The sequence below is a fragment of the Marmota monax genome, unplaced genomic scaffold (genome assembly GCF_021218885.2).
Source record: "Marmota monax isolate L192 unplaced genomic scaffold, Marmota_monax_Labrador192_F-V1.1 WCK01_AAM20220418_F8-fsc00028, whole genome shotgun sequence".
Taxonomy (NCBI): domain Eukaryota; kingdom Metazoa; phylum Chordata; class Mammalia; order Rodentia; family Sciuridae; genus Marmota; species Marmota monax.
The window spans coordinates 1,305,496-1,323,685 of NW_026694779.1; the positions used below are offsets into that span (position 1 = coordinate 1,305,496).

Genomic DNA, 18,190 nt, shown 5'->3' on the forward strand with positions numbered 1-18,190 from the left:
CTGAGAGCAGGCCGTTAGAGAAGTGGCCAGGACCTTCCCCAATCTCTTACTCTTGCAGGAGCCATTTCTGCAAATGGTGAGATCCCTTCTTCTCCGCCATGCTGCGATATAGCCAGGGAGCCCTCGACGCAACCCACACCATGCTGTTTGGACTTTCCAGCCACCAGAATTGTGACCCCAGTGAATCTTTTTTTTTTCCCACTATACCTTACCCAGCACAAGGTCACAGGTGTTCTATTTAAAGACATTCCTCTTGTCACCAAATGCTTCTTAGGTAATATTCATTTCTTTTTAAAATTTGTTCTAATTAGTTACACATGATGAGAATATATTTTCACACATCATACATAAATGGAGTATAACTTCTCATTTGTCTCATTGTACATGATGTAGTTACAGAGATGACGTAATCTTTTTAATTTTTTTTTTATTGTTGATAGACCTTTATTTTTATGCGGTGCTGAGAATTGAACCAGTGCCTCACACATGCCAGGCCAGTGTGCTACCACTGAGCCCAAGCCCTAGCCCAGATCATGTAATCTTATATGCTCATAGGATCATTGATATCACTATCATTCCTACTCTCATGCTCCCTCCCCTCCCTTCATCCCCATCTAGTCCAAAATACCTCTGTTCTCCCCTGCTCCCTTATTGTGAATTAGCATCTGCATGTCAGAGAAAACATTCGCTTTTTGTTCTTTGGGATTGGCTTATTTCATTTAACAGGATAGTTTCCAATTCTATCCATTTACCAGCAAATGCCATCATCTCATTCTTCTTTAAGGCTGAGTAATATTCTATAGTTTATTTACCACAGTTTCTTTACCCATTTAATCTGTTGAAGATACCTAGATTGGTTCCATAGTTTAGTTACTGTGAATTGAGCTGCTATAAATGTTGATGTCGCTGAGTCGCTGTTTATGCTGATTTTAAGTCCTTTGGGTATAAACCTAGGAGTGGGATGACTGGGGCAAATGGTGGTTCCATTCCAAGTTTTCTTAGGAATCTCCATACTGCTTTCCATAGTGGTTGCACCAATTTGCAGTCTCACCAGCAATGTATGAGTGTGCCTTTTCCCCCATGTCCTCACCAACATTTACAGTTGCTCGTATTCTTGATGATTGCCATTCTGACTGGAGTGAGACGGAATCTCAGTATAATTTTGATGTTCATTGCTTTCTAACCAATTAAACAAATTTGTTTATTGTACTTTCCTACATGTTAACTGCATTTATTATGTGTCTCCAAACATATTATTTCATCACTTATTTTTATTTTACAAGTTTCCCAGAGCAAGAATTTTTAACTATATCGTGATAATATTGGATAAGTTTATGTTCTGCACATAAACTTATCCAATAATGAGTTGAGAATTAAGCAATTCAGTAATTGATTTTTTTTTTTTAATTTTTTTTTAGTTGTTGATAGACCTTTATTTTATTCATTTACTTATACGGGGTGCTGAGAATCGAACTCAGTGCCTCATATTTATCAGGCAAGCGCTCTACCACTGAGCCACAATCCCAGCCTCTCAGTAATTGATGTTTTAAAGATTTTTCTTTGAATCAAAAAATCCTTGGCAGATAATCAATGGATTTTTTTTTTCTTTTAAATGCTGGGGATTGAACTCAGACAAGCTTTATTGCTGAGATAGATTCCTAGTCCTTACTGCTTATTTTGAGGCAGGCTCTTACTAAGTTGCTGAGGGTCTTATTAGTTGCTGAGGCTGGCCTTGAACTTGGGATCCTCCTGCTGAGTCAATGGAATTACAGGTGAGCCCCACACCCAGATGGATTTTTAAATCCAAGGACAAGTCCTTGGATATGCTGAGATGCATTCATACTTTCTCCATTTAAAGAATGGAACATGGGGCCCTGTGATCCCCACATCTGCTCTCTGATGCTCTCTCTCTCTGTAACAGATTAGATGTGCAAACAAGAGAGATCTTGTTCATATCTGTGTATGAACGTGCTCCCAAAACTGCAGAGTGCTGTATAAATGGAAATTATATTTTTGTATAAACGTGTATTATATTTTTGTACAAACTCAGAGAGCAGACCTACCTGTTCCTGGGAGAGTCCTCTCTGGACTCATCTAGTCTGACCTCCCCAGTGACTGGATGAAGTACCCAGGCTGGGGCCTAGAGGGTTCAGCGAGCAAGTGACTTGAGGACAGACCTTGTGGCTTCAGCACAGGCCTCGTTTTCCTCCCCTAAGTAGCTGGATGGACGATTACAGGGAAAGGACTTTGTGGAAGGCTCAGTGAGTGGGAAATCTGAGGCTGAATCGCTAGAGTTCATCTTGGTCGCTTCTCTCTCGTGAGGAAACCCAGCGACTGAGAATCACCTCCTGTAACCAAGACAAACAAAAGGTGACTGATTTCAAAGACAGAAATGAGAGAATGTTCCAAGCATCTGACATCACAGCTGTGCTTCACAAAGAGGCATCCTCTGTGCAAAGATGATACCCTCTCCCTCTTTCCTCCTTCTCTCCCTCGCTTCTCCATCCCTTGCACCCAGGGGTGCTCTCCCACTGAGCCACATCCCCAGCCCTTTTTATTTTTTTATTTTGAGGCAGGGTCTCACTAGTTTGCTCAGGCTGGCCTCAAACTTGTAACCCTTCTGTCCCAACCACCTTGGCCACTGGGATTACAGGTGCTTATAACAGAAAGATCTGGAGAAAACACCAAGGCAACGATGTAATCCTTACGTTATCTATAATATCTATAATAATCACTACAGAGACTTTAAAGGCTGGACTTGCTCAGCTGTGCTTCCCACCAGCACATTTTGGGACAGGCGTGCAGGTATGGAACCTAATGCCCAACGTCAGAACTGGGTCAGCCACTGAGAAAGGGAGGAGTGCATTTTGATCAGTATTTTATGAAAACCTAACCCAGTGGAGAGGAGCAGGGCAAATGGAGGGAGGGGGCTATGCCATAGGTCAAGGCACAGGAGTGGGGAGGAAGGGTGCAGCGTGCCAGGCAGAGGGAAAGGAGGACAGGCCAGGTGGCGGGGAGGAGCTCTACCTGCGGGGGGAGGGGCACAGAACAAAGAGCAGATGATCTGACAATGAACTTGGCAGAGAACTTGACAGAGAAAAGCCAGCCAAGAAGACAGCAGAGGGCGTAATTCAATATGGGAGTCAAATGAGAGGCGCTGGGGTGCAGCTAGGTGGTAGGGCTCTCTGTGCAAGGGGGAAAAAAAAAAGAGAGAGAGAGAGAAACACGCAGAACAGGCTTACGGGGCCCAGAAGGCTTTCCGAGTCGCTGTGGCAAGACCATCTGCACTTGCTCTCCTGGCACAAATTCCAGAGAAGACAATAGGTGCTCAGAGTCTTTGGGATGACGAGTCCCTCTGTTTACCCACCTGGACTTTAATTCGTTTCATACATTCTGGGGACTCCATTTCCTCGTCAGTCATGGTAGAGGGCTTAATCAGATAGCACAGCATAAGTTCCTATTGAGAAAAGAAAAGCCATTTCCATAGCCCACAGGACGGCATCGAGCGCAGGGGGTGCGGGCAGGCTCCCCCACTCCTACTCTGAGCTCCCAGAGCCACCAGCACAGGGGAACTTCGCAGCACATCCGTTTCCTCCTGGGAACTTTAAAACTGGGGCTTGGGGATCTCACAGTTGACACGGCAGATAAAGGAGGCTTGCTGATCAGAAGCAGAAATTAAAATATTAAGGATACGCTAAAAATCCCATACACTTGGCTTAAAAATGCCCGAAACAGACACCCTGTTTTCCTATGGGGTTGGCTAAGCCTGGGGAATTTCCTTTGCTCTCAAGGGGAGAGGTGGGCCTCGGCCTCCCCTCCCACCCACTCTAGCAGCACTGGGAGAAACTGTGTGTGGGAACACCTTCGGCCTGTCAGTCAGCACACACTGTGGCACGAGACTCAGCGGGCATCCTTATTTTTTTGGGGGGATGGTGCTCAGCAGAGGCTCCACCACTGAGCTACACCCCAAACTTGTGTTCCTGATAGTCCTAGTGTAGGGTAAAACTGTCCTCCTGCCTGCGATGGCTACAGGACACAGAACAGCAGTCAGGAAGCCAGATGGCTGTGGGTCTGGGCCTCTTCTGCATCTGAGCCATAGACCTGGGACTGGTCACCCAGAATTGCTGGACCTCAGGATTCCTCATCCTCAGAACGGGGATGAGAAGAGGGAGGTGGGAAAACAGGGTGGCCAAGTGCTAAGCGATGCCTTTTAACTCCCTTCTCTCAGAGATCTGACAAATTTGAAAAGAAATATGTCAATGATGTGTGGCTTCCTTTGTGTTTGTGATGAACTGCTGAACTGTGGGAGGAAGGAGCCTGGGACAACTGATGGCCGCAGAGACCCAGGCCTAACCCGGGAAGTGGAAAAGAGAGACCCCCAAAACACCAGGGGAGAAGAGAACAGCAGCCAGCCCAACAGGGGTGGGGTGCAAAAGACCCCAAATGTCCCAGAGCCTACTGTAAGGAACATTGTGAAGTTTCTATAAATGACCCCTTTGATTCTACTATATTTAAGAAAACAAACAATCAAACGACTTTGGTGACGCTCTAATGCCAAAGCCGACGCTGTGCTACCTTAGAGACATTAACTGAGATTCTGCTCAGGGTGGCCAGCGACTTCCAACTGAATGGTCTGCGGAGGGAGCCTTCCAAGCGATCATCCACGAGCTCAACGATGACAGAATAACTGGAAGACACAGACAGGACGTTTTAAAAATAAAAGGCACAAGGCTGAGGGCGGGGGTGAGGTGCACACCAGTAATCCCAGTGGCTCGGGAGGCTGAGGTAGGAAGATCACAAGTTGGAGGCCAGCCTCGGCAATTTAGGAAGCAGCCCCAATCAACTCAGTGAGGCCCTGTCTAAAAAAATAAAAAGGGCTGGGGGTGTGGATCAGTGGTAGAGCACCCTTAGGTTCAATCCCTGGTACCAAAACCCAACAAAATAAATAAATAAATGGCATGACATCATGTGTTTAAAATAAAAGTGTTTGTTTTATGAAGATACAGAAAATGGAATTTATATGTTCTGACCATAAAGTACACCTGGACTGCTAATGAGAAAATGGTAATGAGGAACTCATTAACACCTGGGGTTATAGCTCAGTGGAAGAAATCTTGCCTAGTATGTGTGAGGCACTGGGTTGGATTCTCAGCACTCCATACAAATGAATCATCAAAAACTAAAAAAAATAAAAATAAAAAATAAAAAAAATCCAAAAAACAAAAACAAACAAAAAACCCTCACCTCATGCAAACTTTCAGCTGATTTCAATGCTTATTTACAAGAAAGGAACAGAAATAATTTTCCCAACATGAAAACTATAAATTCATTCAACTGTTGAAACACTAACACTGACTGATGTTAAGATGAATAACCACTACAGAGATCTATTCAAGTGTTTGACACACACACAAAATACACTGTCATGACCTACAGATTACTGTATTTATAGCATAACAACGTCATAGATGAAGTATTAACTTTTGTTTTTTTTTGTGTGTGTGTGTGTGTGGTGCTGGGGACTGAACCCATGGCCTTGTGCACTCTACCAACTGAGCTCTACCTCCAGCCCTGGCTTAGACATTTAATATTTGGTCCCTGTCAGGGCCAGGAGGAACATGACTTTGTCTCTGTGGCACTGAAAACAAAATTAGAAGCCAGAAATTTCCTTCTGCTTTGTGTGTGTGTGTGTGCAGGGGGTGGATACTGGGGATTGAACACAGGGGTGCTCTATCCCCAGCTATATCCCTGCCCTTTTTATTTTTTATTCTGAGATAGGGTTTCACCACATTTTTGAGGCTGGCCTTGATCTGTGATCCTCCTTCTTCAACCTCCCAAGTCACTGGGATTACTGGCATGCACCTCCTTGCGTCTTTTAAGCTGTTAATTTATTTGAAAATCATTCAAACCTTGCATGGTAGAATGGCGGGCCTTTCCAATATAGCACTGCAAAGAAGAAAAAGAAAATGTATAACCACTCAAAATCAAAGGTTTGTTTTATTATTACTAATTTTTTTTCCTTCTCCAAAGGGAAGCAAATATCCATCTGTACATGGATATTCTACAATATGCCCGTGATCTATTTTTAATATTCTATTAAAAATCGAATATTTTGGACACACACAAAAAATACACTGTCATCACCTACGGATTACTGTATCTATGGCATAACAATGTCATAGACTGAGGAATTAACTTTGTTGGTTTTTTTTTTTTGTGGTGCTAGGAACTGAATCACTGTGTCTGTAACTAATTTTTTCCCCCAAAGTACTATTGTAAAGCAAATCTGTTGCCAACACCCAGCCACCTTTGCCCCTCACCCCCACTCTCCCAGAGTAACTCCCAAAGTCAAGTTCAAGTAATTCTCCTCCCCCTTGGGGCTGGGGATTAAAGCCAGGGCCTCTGAGCTATACCCCCAGTTACAAGTGACCTTTGTCTTGCCTCTTATGCTCTCCGGAGTTAAGGTGTGAAATTGTACCAACAGTGTGATGTTTGTGTAATCTGTTATTCATTTTAAATCAATTGAATTTGAAGTGACCGAGTGGCCCTCTGGCCAGTTCTGTGATAGGTGCTGGTTGGTGCTAGAGATGAACAAGATTCAAGCTTGTTTTTAAGAAATTCAGTCTCATGCCTATTTTTAATAAATCCAAAGTCAAGTGGTTAAAAAGAAAAAAAAAGGCTAAAGAATCAGTCTGCCCTACTCTTTGGGCCTTGAGGGAAGCAGGGTTGATTTGATCTGTGGAGGGCAAGAGGAGCTGCTAGGTAAAGGAGACTGGGGCTAGGGACTCTGGAACTTTCCTGGGACCCTTTGGATGCGCACAAGATCCTGTGGCAGAGAATGGCTGCCTGCTCACCAAATCTATTGCTTCTTCCTCTTGGGCATGTGGCCAGACCACAGCTCTCAATCTCCCAAGCAGCCAGGCATGGCCGAGTATGTGCTGACACTTCAGGTAGGCTCACGAACCCTCCTTTCTGAAGGGGACCTTGGAGCCTGGTGCTGGAGACCGTGAGGCCCAGGAAGAAGCCTGCCTTCCTGAAGCACCTTTTGGAGCTGATCTGCCCGTCATTCAGAGACACTCATTTTGGATTTCACATGAACAAAAAAAATGAGTGCCAATGCTGAGCTCCAGAGACCTGGCATTTATAAGTTAACTATAGTTCTGGGAATCACTGTCACTAATGCAGAATTATACTGTAAGCATTCAGCTATCCCCTGTGCTAAAACCAAGGCAGGATAGTTCCAGGGAAAGTTTTGTTTCCCTTGAAGACTTATCAATCCTTCAGGGAATCATACTTCCCCCCCCGGCTTGGGAAATCAAGAAGCTCAGAGACAAATCTGTACCACCACGTGCACAGCTGTAAGGTCCCCAGGAACACAGGGGAGACCCTTCACCGCCACTGTCCATGGTCACTTTTCCTGATTACTGGGTTCCCCTATGAAAACTGTATTTATAGTATTCCACAAGTCAGCTCATTCTCCCTGGCACAAATTTAAGTAAACATGCAAACATTTTCAAGCTTTTTGGAGAAGTGGTGGAGTGGAAAGAAACACGTATGGAGATGAAGGGGAACTCAGAAGCTTTGCCTCCTGCCCAGTCTCCCTACTCCAAGCTTATGTGGCTCTCAGGCCTGAGATGAACTTCTCAAACCTCAGTTCCCAAAATTCTAAAATGAACACATGGCTGGGCGTGGTGGTGCTGCCTCCAGTCCCAGCCCTCAGGAGCCGAGGCAGGGGGATCACCTGAGTCCAGGTTTGGGGGCCAGACTGGGTGCTACAGAAAGACCTCGTCTCAAAAGACAAAAGCAAAACCAGAGAGAGAGAGAGAGAGAGAGAGAGAATGAGAATATCTTTTTTTTTTTTTTGTAGATGGACACAACACAGGATCGAACCTCGTGTGCTCACTCGCCTGTGCTAGGCTCTACCACTGAGCCACAATTTCAGCCCCAAGCCTTGTTATTTTGAGATGGGGTCTCACTAAGTTTCCCAGGCTGACCTCAAACTTGTGATCTTCCAGCTCAGCCTCCTTAGTAGCAGGAATAAACAAGTGTGTGCTGTCATACCCAGTAGCCATTTATTTTTATTATTTTAAATCAATCCTTCCTCCTTCCTTCCTTTCTTCCTCCCTCCCTCCCTCCCTCCCTCCTTTCTTCCTTTCCTTCCTTCTGCTGGACATTGAACACAGGGGTACTTAACCACTGAGTCACATCCCCAGCCCTTTTTTTCATTTTAAAATTAAACAAGTTCAGTGGGGCTTGGAGGTGCATGCCCATAATTCCAGCAACTCGGGAGGCTGAGGTAGGAGGATCACAAGTTTGAGGCTAGCCTCAGCAACTTAGTGAGGCTCTCAGCAACTTAGCAAGAAGAGATTCCAAAGACAGAGGCTCGCTGCTGAGGCCTGGCTTCAGGACCCTTTACATTTTTTATGTCTCAACATAAAAAATAAAAAGGGCTGTAGATGTGGCTCAGTGGTTAAGTGCTCCCTGGGTTCAATTCCCAATACCCAAAACAAAACAAAATAAGGAAAATTCTATGTATCATCTACAGACTCGATCGCTGAAAATAAAATTTGCAGGGGAAGGGGCTTTGGTGAGCACCCTATAAGCATACATCATCAGCTATCTTTCTCATAAGAGTTTTGTAAAGAAGATGTTGTTATCCACCTTATAAGATGAGCAAATGGGAGTTCTCAGAGACTAAGGAACTTGTCTGAAGTCACAAGGTTAAAGAAGTAGAGCCGGCTGTGAACCCGAGAGCTGTCTCCCATCACCCCACGCCACCTCTTTACATTGATGTGGCCTTGTTGACTAGAAAATTTGACTCCAGTTTCCCCCACGTAATGAGCAAGCTGGAGGAGGCCTGCCAAACGCTCACACCAAGAGGCTCTGCTTACGGAGTGTGAAGAGGACAGGGCAGGAAGCCAAGGAAGAAAACAGAACATGCACTTCGCTTATTTAAACAGGACGGTGGCCAGCGTAGTTATCTCGGAACTGGTGAACTCCTCACAAGCTCCCCTCCAGCCTTCATGTGGTTGCCCTGGGTTGGACATCTGTACTGAAATCCAGGTGTGGAGAGACAAAAGAAGCCATTCATCCCAGAGACGGGCAGGCCCCACCCTTCATTTTGGATTGATGATCCCCTCTGAGAACCCAGGAAAGATAACAGAATGTGACCTGCAAAACCACTCCAGTCTACAAACACTATTTTGAAAAGAATTTTGGAGGGCATTCGGGTCCCCCTGAAAACTATTCTCGGATTCCAGGTTAAGCACATTTTAAGAATTTTGAAGAATAAACTGAGTTTCTTTGGGAATTTAAAAAGGCTTAAAGGCTTGATGGCACATGCCTGTAATCCCAGCTGTGCGAGGCTGAGGCAGGAGGATCGCACGTTGGAGGTCAGCCTCAGCAATTTAGTGAGACCCTAAGTAATTTAGTGAGAATATGTTCAAAATAAAAAATATAAAACGGGGTAGGGTTGTGGTTCAGTGGTTGAGTGCCCCTGGGCTCAATGCCCAGTATAGAAAATAAATAAATAAAAGGCTCAAAACCACATGGGCCCTAAGTAGAAGGCTTCTAAAATACCTCAAAACTTGTATCAGAACCTCACCAATGGTTCTGAAAAGATCAAGGAAGAGCCCTCATTTGGCAGATGTGGAAAATGGGTTCAGTGACTTAAAGGAATGATCTGATGCTGGAAAGGATTCCAAGGACAGAGGCTTGTTCACCGAGGCCTGGCTTCAGGACCCTTTACATTTGAGGACTGTCAAGGTCCCTCTCCTGTGCGCCAGAACCACCCATCTACCCTCTCATCTAAGCTGAGCATTGTGAGCACAAAAATCTGAAGTGCTCTAAAATCTGAAAATCTGTTGTTGTTTTTAGTGGGCAGATGTGCCACCACTGAACCACACGCCCTGCCTGCCAAATCCTGTGACTTCTGGAGGGCTGACAAGATGCCACAAGCAGAAAATTCCATACCATGCAGCCTTGCTGCATGCATAAAATCATTTTAAAAATACTGTATAAAACAACAATCAGGTCTTGTAAGCAAGATGGGTATGGACCGCATACCCTAAAACGGGAAACGCTTCTGTTACCCAGCATTTCAGATGCGAGATTCCCCACCTGTATCTGCACTGAACTTGTTTGGTGAGCTCAAAACATGAAGCGGCCCCCTGGAGGAGCAGCCATCTCTAACTCTTCTCTCACCTGAAGCTGCCACATCCACTCCTTCAGTGGGCCTGGCTTCCCTAGTGAGTCTCTTTTTCCACTTTGACTCCCCGCTGGTCATTAACAAGGCGGCAGAGACAGGGTTCCATTAAGTCAGCTCATTAGATTCAACTCCTCTGTTCAAAATCTTCCCAATCAAAAACATCCACATTGGGCTGGGGCTGGGGCTCAGTGGTAGAGCGCTTGCCTAGCATGTGTGAGGCACTGGGTTCAAGTCTCAGCACCACATATAAGCAATTAAATAAATAAAAAATGCCCATCAATAACTAATAAAAATATTAAACAACAACAACAGTAACAAAAAAACCCACGTCTTTGGCAGTCCCACCCGATCTGGTCTAGCTTGACCCTCACACTCTTGCCTCCTGTCGCCCCTGGGGATCGCAACGTTCTCCACACCCGTCTCCTGCTGTTCCTGAAACCTGCCCAGCATGTTCCTGCCTCAGGGCCTGCTGTCCACTTTGCCTGGCGTGTCCTTTTGAGATTCTCCTGTGAGCTGCTCCCTCCATCTCTGCCCACCTCTTCAGGGAGTCCTTTCCTGACCCTCCTGAGCAATGCCCTTGGCTCTCTGCCTTGTTTTTCTTAAGGTACGTAGCGCCTGAAGTTGCGTTCCATATTTGTGTGCTTGTTTGTCTCTCCCTGGCCCCCGTGAGCGCCAGGAAGGCAGATTTATTGTTCAATTGTGTTCTTTTTTTTTTTTTTTTTAAATATTTATTTTTTAGCTTTAGGTGGACACAATACCTTTATTTTATTTTTATGTGGTGCTGAGGATCGAACCCAGTGCCTCACGCATGCCAGGTGAGTGCGCTACTAGTTGAGCCATATCCCTAGCCCCCCAACTGTGTTCTTGACCCCTAAAATAATACCTGGCCCACTGCAGACCTTCTGGAAGGTCGACTCTCACTCTAGGAAGCTCCAGGCAGGCAGTGCTGTGAGGCAGGGTCTAAGAGACTGTGCTCTAGAACCCAAAGCCCAGCCCTTGAAGTTCTGGTCCTGGAAACGACTATGGACAAATGATCCAATCTCTCAAAACCGCAGCCTATCAGAAACATCAGGAAAAGAGCATGTGTGGCCTATAGCCCAGGACTGACTGCTGGGAGGATTAAGTGATACAGGTCAATCAACGCAATGCCTGACGCGCAGTCAGTGCTCAATACACACCAGCGGTGACTTTTATGGAAATAATGAGATTATTGTTACCTGGCAAATGAGGCTACTGAGGCCCCAAGGATACAGGACTGACCTAAACCACATGTGACGTGACGTCACGGGAATTAGTGCTGCAGACCCTTAAGATCACAGAGCAAACCGGGGGGAGAGCCTGAAGTGGGGCTGCAGGCTTCCGCTTCTGCTCCCAGACTGCCTCCTTTCCTGCCTGGACTTCCCCTCCACCCAGTCCAGCACTCAATATTCTTATCTAAACCAGAAGGACGATACCGTCTCAGATCAGCAACAGCAGGATAACCCATCTGATTTTCTCAGATGAATCTCATGCAAATGCCATTCTGGCACTTGCCCCACACGCCAAGAATACTCACAGAAATCTGTCCCGTACTTGAGCCCCACTTTGGGCACCCAGCCCTTGCTTCGGAAGTAGTGGTAGGCCATGTAGGTGGTCCTGAAGGTGGGCTGAATGGAAGTGAAAGCTTGCCAGAGTTTCAGTATCGTCAAGGGTTCCTAAAGTCATTTAAAAACACAAGGCCCAGGTTCAATCCCCAATGTCTCACACACACACACACACACACACACAGACACACAAAAAAAGTAAAGGCGTTATTGGGAATACGTATTCACTCACCAATCAACAAACGTGGAGCTGAGGTACAAACTGAAACCAATGTAGTACCCCTACCACAGAGAAGCCCCCGGAAGGCCTAGAATAGAGGGCACAGCTGCCAGGCACATCTGGCTCGTCCTAATAGAGTGCATAAAATACACACCGAGTTCCAACTCAGTATGAGAACCAAAAATGAATGCAAATTAGCTCCATAATTTTGGATGTATTGGGGTATATAAACTATGGAATATGTTATATCAAAATTAGTTTCACCTGCTTAAAAAATAATTTCTTTTAATGTGGCTACCAGAAAAATCTAAGAATGATACACATGGCTCCCATCTGAGATGTGCATGATGTTCCTCTTGTACAGCGGGGCTCTATAGGACTCAGAAATGGCAACATCTGGGGCCTGGGGTGCAGCACATGCCTGGCCTGCAGGAAGCCCTGGGCTCTATCAGTAGCAGAAATTAAAGGGGCGGTGGAGAAAGTGAAGAAAGAAAAGGCGACATGTGAAAATTAGAAGTAGCCAAGGAGAGGCGATGGTGGTATGGGGGTGGTGGTGGGAGTCTGGGATGGACATTCTAGGCAGAGGACCTCGGAGCCACAGCACACTGTGAAGTGTCAGCTGTTTCTATGGTGATTGCAGGGTGACCAGGACTAGCGATTTGCTCAGGAAAAGATCCCAAGTTCAAAGTTCAAGGTGCCATTTCTACCAAAGCATGTTATTTTTACACACTGATAAAAAATTCGAACCCTCGTCAGTTAGGGGTGTCTGTATCTTCAACAGGTATCATATTCACATCGTTTGAAAATCAGAAAGTATAAAAAGCATCCAGTGTAAAGCCTGCCTCTCCTCCTGTCCCCGGTTCCCTGGTTCCTCTGCCTGGAGGCAAGCAACGGTTCTACAGTCTGATGCTGCTGTTGCTGCTGCTTCTTCTTCTTTTTTTTTTTTCTTAGTACTTTTAGTTGTACATGAACACAATAACTTTTTTTTATTTATTTATTTTTATGTGGTGCTGAGGATCGAACCCAGGGCCTTGCACGCACTAGGTGAGCGCTCTACTGCTGAGCCACAACCCCAGCTCCTAGCCTCTGCTTCTTAAGGGGGCAGGGCACTGTATAAAGTCACAGGCTCTTGCGTTATCTGAACACAGGTTCAAATATTCTACCTATCTATCTATTTTGGGGATCAACCCAGGGCCAAGCACGCGCTCTACCCCTGAGCTACCCCACAGACCCCTTTAATCTTATTGTTCTTTTTCAGTATTGTTCTGACACATTTCCTGATCATCATATATTACACTTCATCTCTAGGAATGAAATTCAGTCTACAAGGGTTCAAGCTGGCTTTTGCCTCAACAGACACATTCAGAACCCGGAGTGAAACCTTGGAGAAGAATATCCAATTCCTGTTTTATTCACTAAGAACAGACAGATTTGTTTGGTTTTGCTTTGTTTATGGTGCTGGGGATTGAACTCAGGCCACTTTGAGAATTAGCAGAACCTGTTTTTTTTTTTTTAATTGTAGACGGAGACAATAACTTTGTTTTGTTTATTTATTTCTATGTGGTGCTAAGGATCGAACCCAGTGCCTTACGCATGCTAGGCAAGCGCTCTACCACTGAGCCACAACCCCAGCCCACAACCTGCTTTTAATACTCAGGAAACTTAGATGAATTGTGTCTGAACAAAACACCTTACCTTCTCATAGTAAATACTGAGACATCCCAGGGCATAGACCAGGAAGAAAGCCTGAAAGCAGAGCAAGCAGAAAATGCTCATTAGAAATAAATAGGTCCACATTCTTAGGAGTGGGAGCACTGTAGTTCAAGGGTGAGCGTTTGCCTACAGGCTCAGGAACCTGGGTTCCTTCCTTGGCATCACAAAAAAAAAAAAAAGCCACATTTTTGAGAAGCTATTGTATTGGCTGAGATTTTTTCCATCATGAATACAACTTATCTATTTTGATATATCACATATAAACGGAATATAGCTTCTCATTCGTTTGGTTGTACGTGATACAGTTAAGCAGGTCATGTGATCGCATGTGCACACAGAGTAATAATGTCCGATTCACTCTACTATCATTCCTACCTCCTCTCCCTCTATTCCCCTCTGATACATCTCCAGCCCTCAAATTAATGTCCTTTTTCTCCTTTTAACTTATTATTTTTTAAAATTTTTATTTAATTTCCTGGGGACGGAACCCAGGGCCTTCAGTATGTTATGCAAGCTCTCTACCACTGAGTGACAGTCCCCATACCCCAAAGGGATGTTTTTAAATCAGCAAAATTATCATATATTTATCATAAATGACTCACTAAAATTTCAAGAACTGAGAAAAAAAATCTTAACATGAATGTTACAAACTGGTTTAGATCAGTAAAAAATAAAATTATATATATATTTTCCTTAAAAAAATTGAACTGAGATAGATACCAGTAACTAATAAAAACAGAAACCTTTGCTAATTGGATTGCCTCCTGTAAAAGGAAATAACCATATTAAGCTGAGAAAAATATAGAAAAAAATTGTGAAATACATAGGGCATTGCAAATTTTGCTTATGTTACAAAATATAAAGTAGACTTTGCTTATAAAATACTGGGGTATACTGAGTGTGCCTAGCTTGCTAGCATGTTTGGGGCCTGCATTCAATCCCAGCTACTCAGGAGGTTAACGAAGTATGCCAAGTTCAAGGCCAGCCTCAGAAAATTAGTGAGACCCTGTCTCAAAATAAAAATATAAAAGGGCTAGAGATAGCTCAGTGGTAGAGTGCTGCTGGGTTCAATCCCTAGTACCACACACACAAAAAAAGAAAAATGAAAAAAAAAAAAATTTAGATAGGCACACTGGCACACACGCCTGTCATCCCTTTGATTTGGGAGGCTGAGTCAGAAGGATGGAAAGTTCCAGGTCAGCCTCAGCAATTTATCGAGGACCTCAGTAACTTAGCAAGGCCCTGTTCAAAATAAAAAAGGCTGGTGACTGTGCCCCTGGGTTCAAACCCTTGTACCAAAACCAAAATAAGTTTCTCAGCTCTCCTGTCTGTCAAGCGTCTCCACTGACTTATGTGAAATTCCATGTTCTACTGTATGAAAGACAGTTGGCCTGGTTGAATAAAATCACTCTTAAATGGAAATAAAAATAGCTCTCTGATGAAAATAATCTGTCCACACAGCCACATGTTGTTGCCTGTATCTGTCTCAGGTGATAGAATCTACAGGTACAACTGAGGAAGCTCCCCGGAGACTGATGTGCAGCAAGTAGTGGCTAAATGGTGGCTCATGGGAAACTGGGTTACTTTTTTTTTCTTTTCTTTTTTGTGCTAGGGATGGAACCCAGGGCCTTGCACATCCTAAGCACATTCTCTGTCACTGTGCTCCGTCCCCAGCCCTGATTTTTCTTTTTATACGTGAAAGTGTGTAAAGACATGGAAGATTGGATTCATAACCAACAGCAGGAATGCCTGGTGGGCTGAATGCCAGTTTTTGCAAGACTGGGGACTGACCCCAGGGCCTCATGCTAGGCAAACACTTTGCCACTGAGCTATATCTCAGTCGTGTGTTATATACTTTAAATGAATGAACTTTAAAAAAAATTTTTTTTTTTGGTACCAGGAATTGAACCCAGGGACACGAATCACTTACTGAGCCACACCTCCAGCCCTTTTTTTTTTTTTTTTTTCAAATTTTTAGTGTTTATTTTTTAGTTTTCGGCGGACACAACATCTTTGTTTGTATGTGGTGCTGAGGATCGAACCCGGGCCGCACGCATGCCAGGTGAGCGCGCTACCACTTGAGCCACATCCCCAGCCCCCCCTTTTTTTTATATTTTATTTAGAGACAGGGTCTCCTTAAGTTGCTGAGGCTGGCTCTAAACTTGTGATCCTCCGGCTTCAGTCTTCTGAGCTGCTAGGATTATAGGCGTGCACCACTGCACCTGGCAAAGTGGATGGAACTTGATAGTGTATAAATTATATCTCATTAAGTTGTATTTTTAACAAAGCTGGTGAAAATTAGTGACATAATATTCAGCCAATCTGAAATCTTGATGAGAAAAGACATGCTTAGATAAACCCCTTAAATGCTGCATGCAATGATATAAAAATATCCCCTAAAATACACTTTTTTTTTTTTTTTTGCAGGGCTGAGGATTGAGCCAGAGCCTCTTGCATGCCTGGCAAGCCCTCTACCACTGAGCTACATCCCTGGCCCCCACACATGTCTTAGAACCAATGAAATAAAGGCTGAGGAATGAAATCTAGGCAGGCCAACTTCGGAAGCTGCCAATGCCCATGTCAACACTTAAATGGAATCTTCAATTACTGCATCACATTTAGAACTGTTGTGAAGTAGGTTCCTGCATACAGTGCACAGTGCTGAACACACACGATGAAAACCTACCTCTTCTAGGCTGAGCTGCAAATACTCGAAGATCCTATACGGGTTTCTTCTGCATGTTAATTTCTGTCTTTGCACCACCTGATGAGAAAACAATACAATCAAACACACCCGGAACACACGGAAACACCCCAGGCCACAGAGAAGAAGAAACATTTTGCAAGGAACATTTTTCTCATGATTCTCAAGATGCACATGCTGTTGGGTAAATACTATTAAAAATGTAGATTTTTTTTTTTTTAACAACTTATGAGAGAATGCAGCTTTGATTTTCCCAATTGTTTTAATTTTCCTTTTTCTCATGAAAATTTTTTTCCTGCAGATCATTTTGTGGAATTCTTGTGTTTTATTTTGTTCACTTGTAAGCATGTGTCTGATTTTTTTTTTTGGGGGGCGGGGAAGGGAGTACTATTAGTACTAGAAACTGTACTGGGGGGTGGGGGCCCGACCACTGAGCTACATCCCAGCCCTCTATGTAAATCACCTATTTATTTATTTATTTACTCACTTATTTATGCAGTGCCAGGATTAACTGCTACTTTGATACGGGGTTTCATGGGGTTGCCCAGGTTGGCCTCTAACATGCCATTCTCCCACCTCAGCTGGGATTACAGGTGAGCACCACTGTACCTGGTGGGCTCTGCTCTCCTTAACTTACTTCCTCTTTGGGGGCGTTGTCCCCCTCGCTCACAGCACACACCTCTTCTTCCACAACGAGCACATACTCATGGTCAGGCCCTCTCTCTCCAGCATGGATAAGACCTGTTTGCTGACCGCCAGCCTCAGGCTGAAGGCCACACAGGGGGATGAGGACATCTCGGGGCAGAGGTGTGGTGTCCTCTACCACCCTCGCATCGAGGCCCTTGGTGGTGAGTGGGTCATGCACAGAGTCCTCCTGCAGGCCGTCATCTGAGTGCCTGCTGGGCTCGTGTGACTGTCCAATGTCTTCATTCATCTCAGAAAGGTTCTCGGTGCCCACTGTGCTTCCCAGGGTGGAAGCTATCTCAGGGTCAGGTGCATCATGCACCTGAACCTCTTTGTTCCTTCTGACACAAGGATGTTCAAGCGGTTTTGTGTACTCTTTGAGGATCTCACACACAGTTCTCGGGTCCTGCCCCTGTCTGCGCATGAGACTTGCGGCCCATTCGACACGACGCTGGTACCTGCCAGGGGAAATATTGTTGGTAACTGTTGAATTTTAAAACTGAAGACAACAAAACATATAAAAAAGACTGGAAGAGTTAGGCACGGTTTCTCACGCCAGTAATCCCGGCAGCTTGGGAGGCTGAGGCAGGAGGATCACAAGTTCAAGTCCAGCCTCAGCAATTTAGCAAGACCCTAAGCAACTTAGTGAGACCCTGTCCCAAAATAAAAAATAGAAAAGGCAGGAGATGTGGCTCAGTGGTAAAATGCCTCTGTTCAAGTCCCGGTTAAAAAAAAAAAAAAAAGATTGGAAGGTGGTCTGCTAAGTGCTAAGACATTTGAAGCAATTTCACTGAATGCTGGATTACAGGTAGAGGTGTTCTTTATACCTTTCTGCATTTTCTACATGCTCTGCAATAAGCATGTACACTTTCTTGTTTTTATTAATAAAGTTTCATTTCATTTGCTTGATTTGAAAAAAAAAATCAGCCCCCATTTTGCACAGTATGAAAATGTGTGCAATTTAAAACTGAAAGACACAAGTAAATAAACAGAGACAATGGCTACCTTTTATCAGGATTTGCTTTGCATCATTTTCAATTTTGGCTACTGCAGTGTTTTCTGATAGATATTCCATTCAT

At 44.5% G+C, this 18,190-nt stretch overlaps 1 protein-coding gene across 3 annotated transcripts in view; it reads right to left on the reverse strand.

Annotated features, from left to right (window-relative positions):
• Positions 1 to 264: 264 nt before the first annotated feature.
• Positions 265 to 18,190, reverse strand: part of Tsen2 (tRNA splicing endonuclease subunit 2) — a 32,927-nt gene continuing 15,001 nt past the window's right edge. For all 3 annotated transcript variants that reach the window (XM_046425539.2, XM_046425542.2, XM_046425543.2), the window contains exons 5-12: positions 17,065 to 17,569; positions 16,410 to 16,487; positions 13,706 to 13,756; positions 11,763 to 11,901; positions 5,910 to 5,946; positions 4,576 to 4,687; positions 3,368 to 3,457; positions 265 to 2,348 (exon numbers count right to left, since the gene is read on the reverse strand). In XM_046425539.2, coding sequence (XP_046281495.1) covers positions 2,289 to 2,348; positions 3,368 to 3,457; positions 4,576 to 4,687; positions 5,910 to 5,946; positions 11,763 to 11,901; positions 13,706 to 13,756; positions 16,410 to 16,487; positions 17,065 to 17,569 — 1,072 coding nt within the window. In that variant the 3' untranslated portion in view covers positions 265 to 2,288. The remainder of the gene's footprint in view (positions 2,349 to 3,367; positions 3,458 to 4,575; positions 4,688 to 5,909; positions 5,947 to 11,762; positions 11,902 to 13,705; positions 13,757 to 16,409; positions 16,488 to 17,064; positions 17,570 to 18,190) is intronic.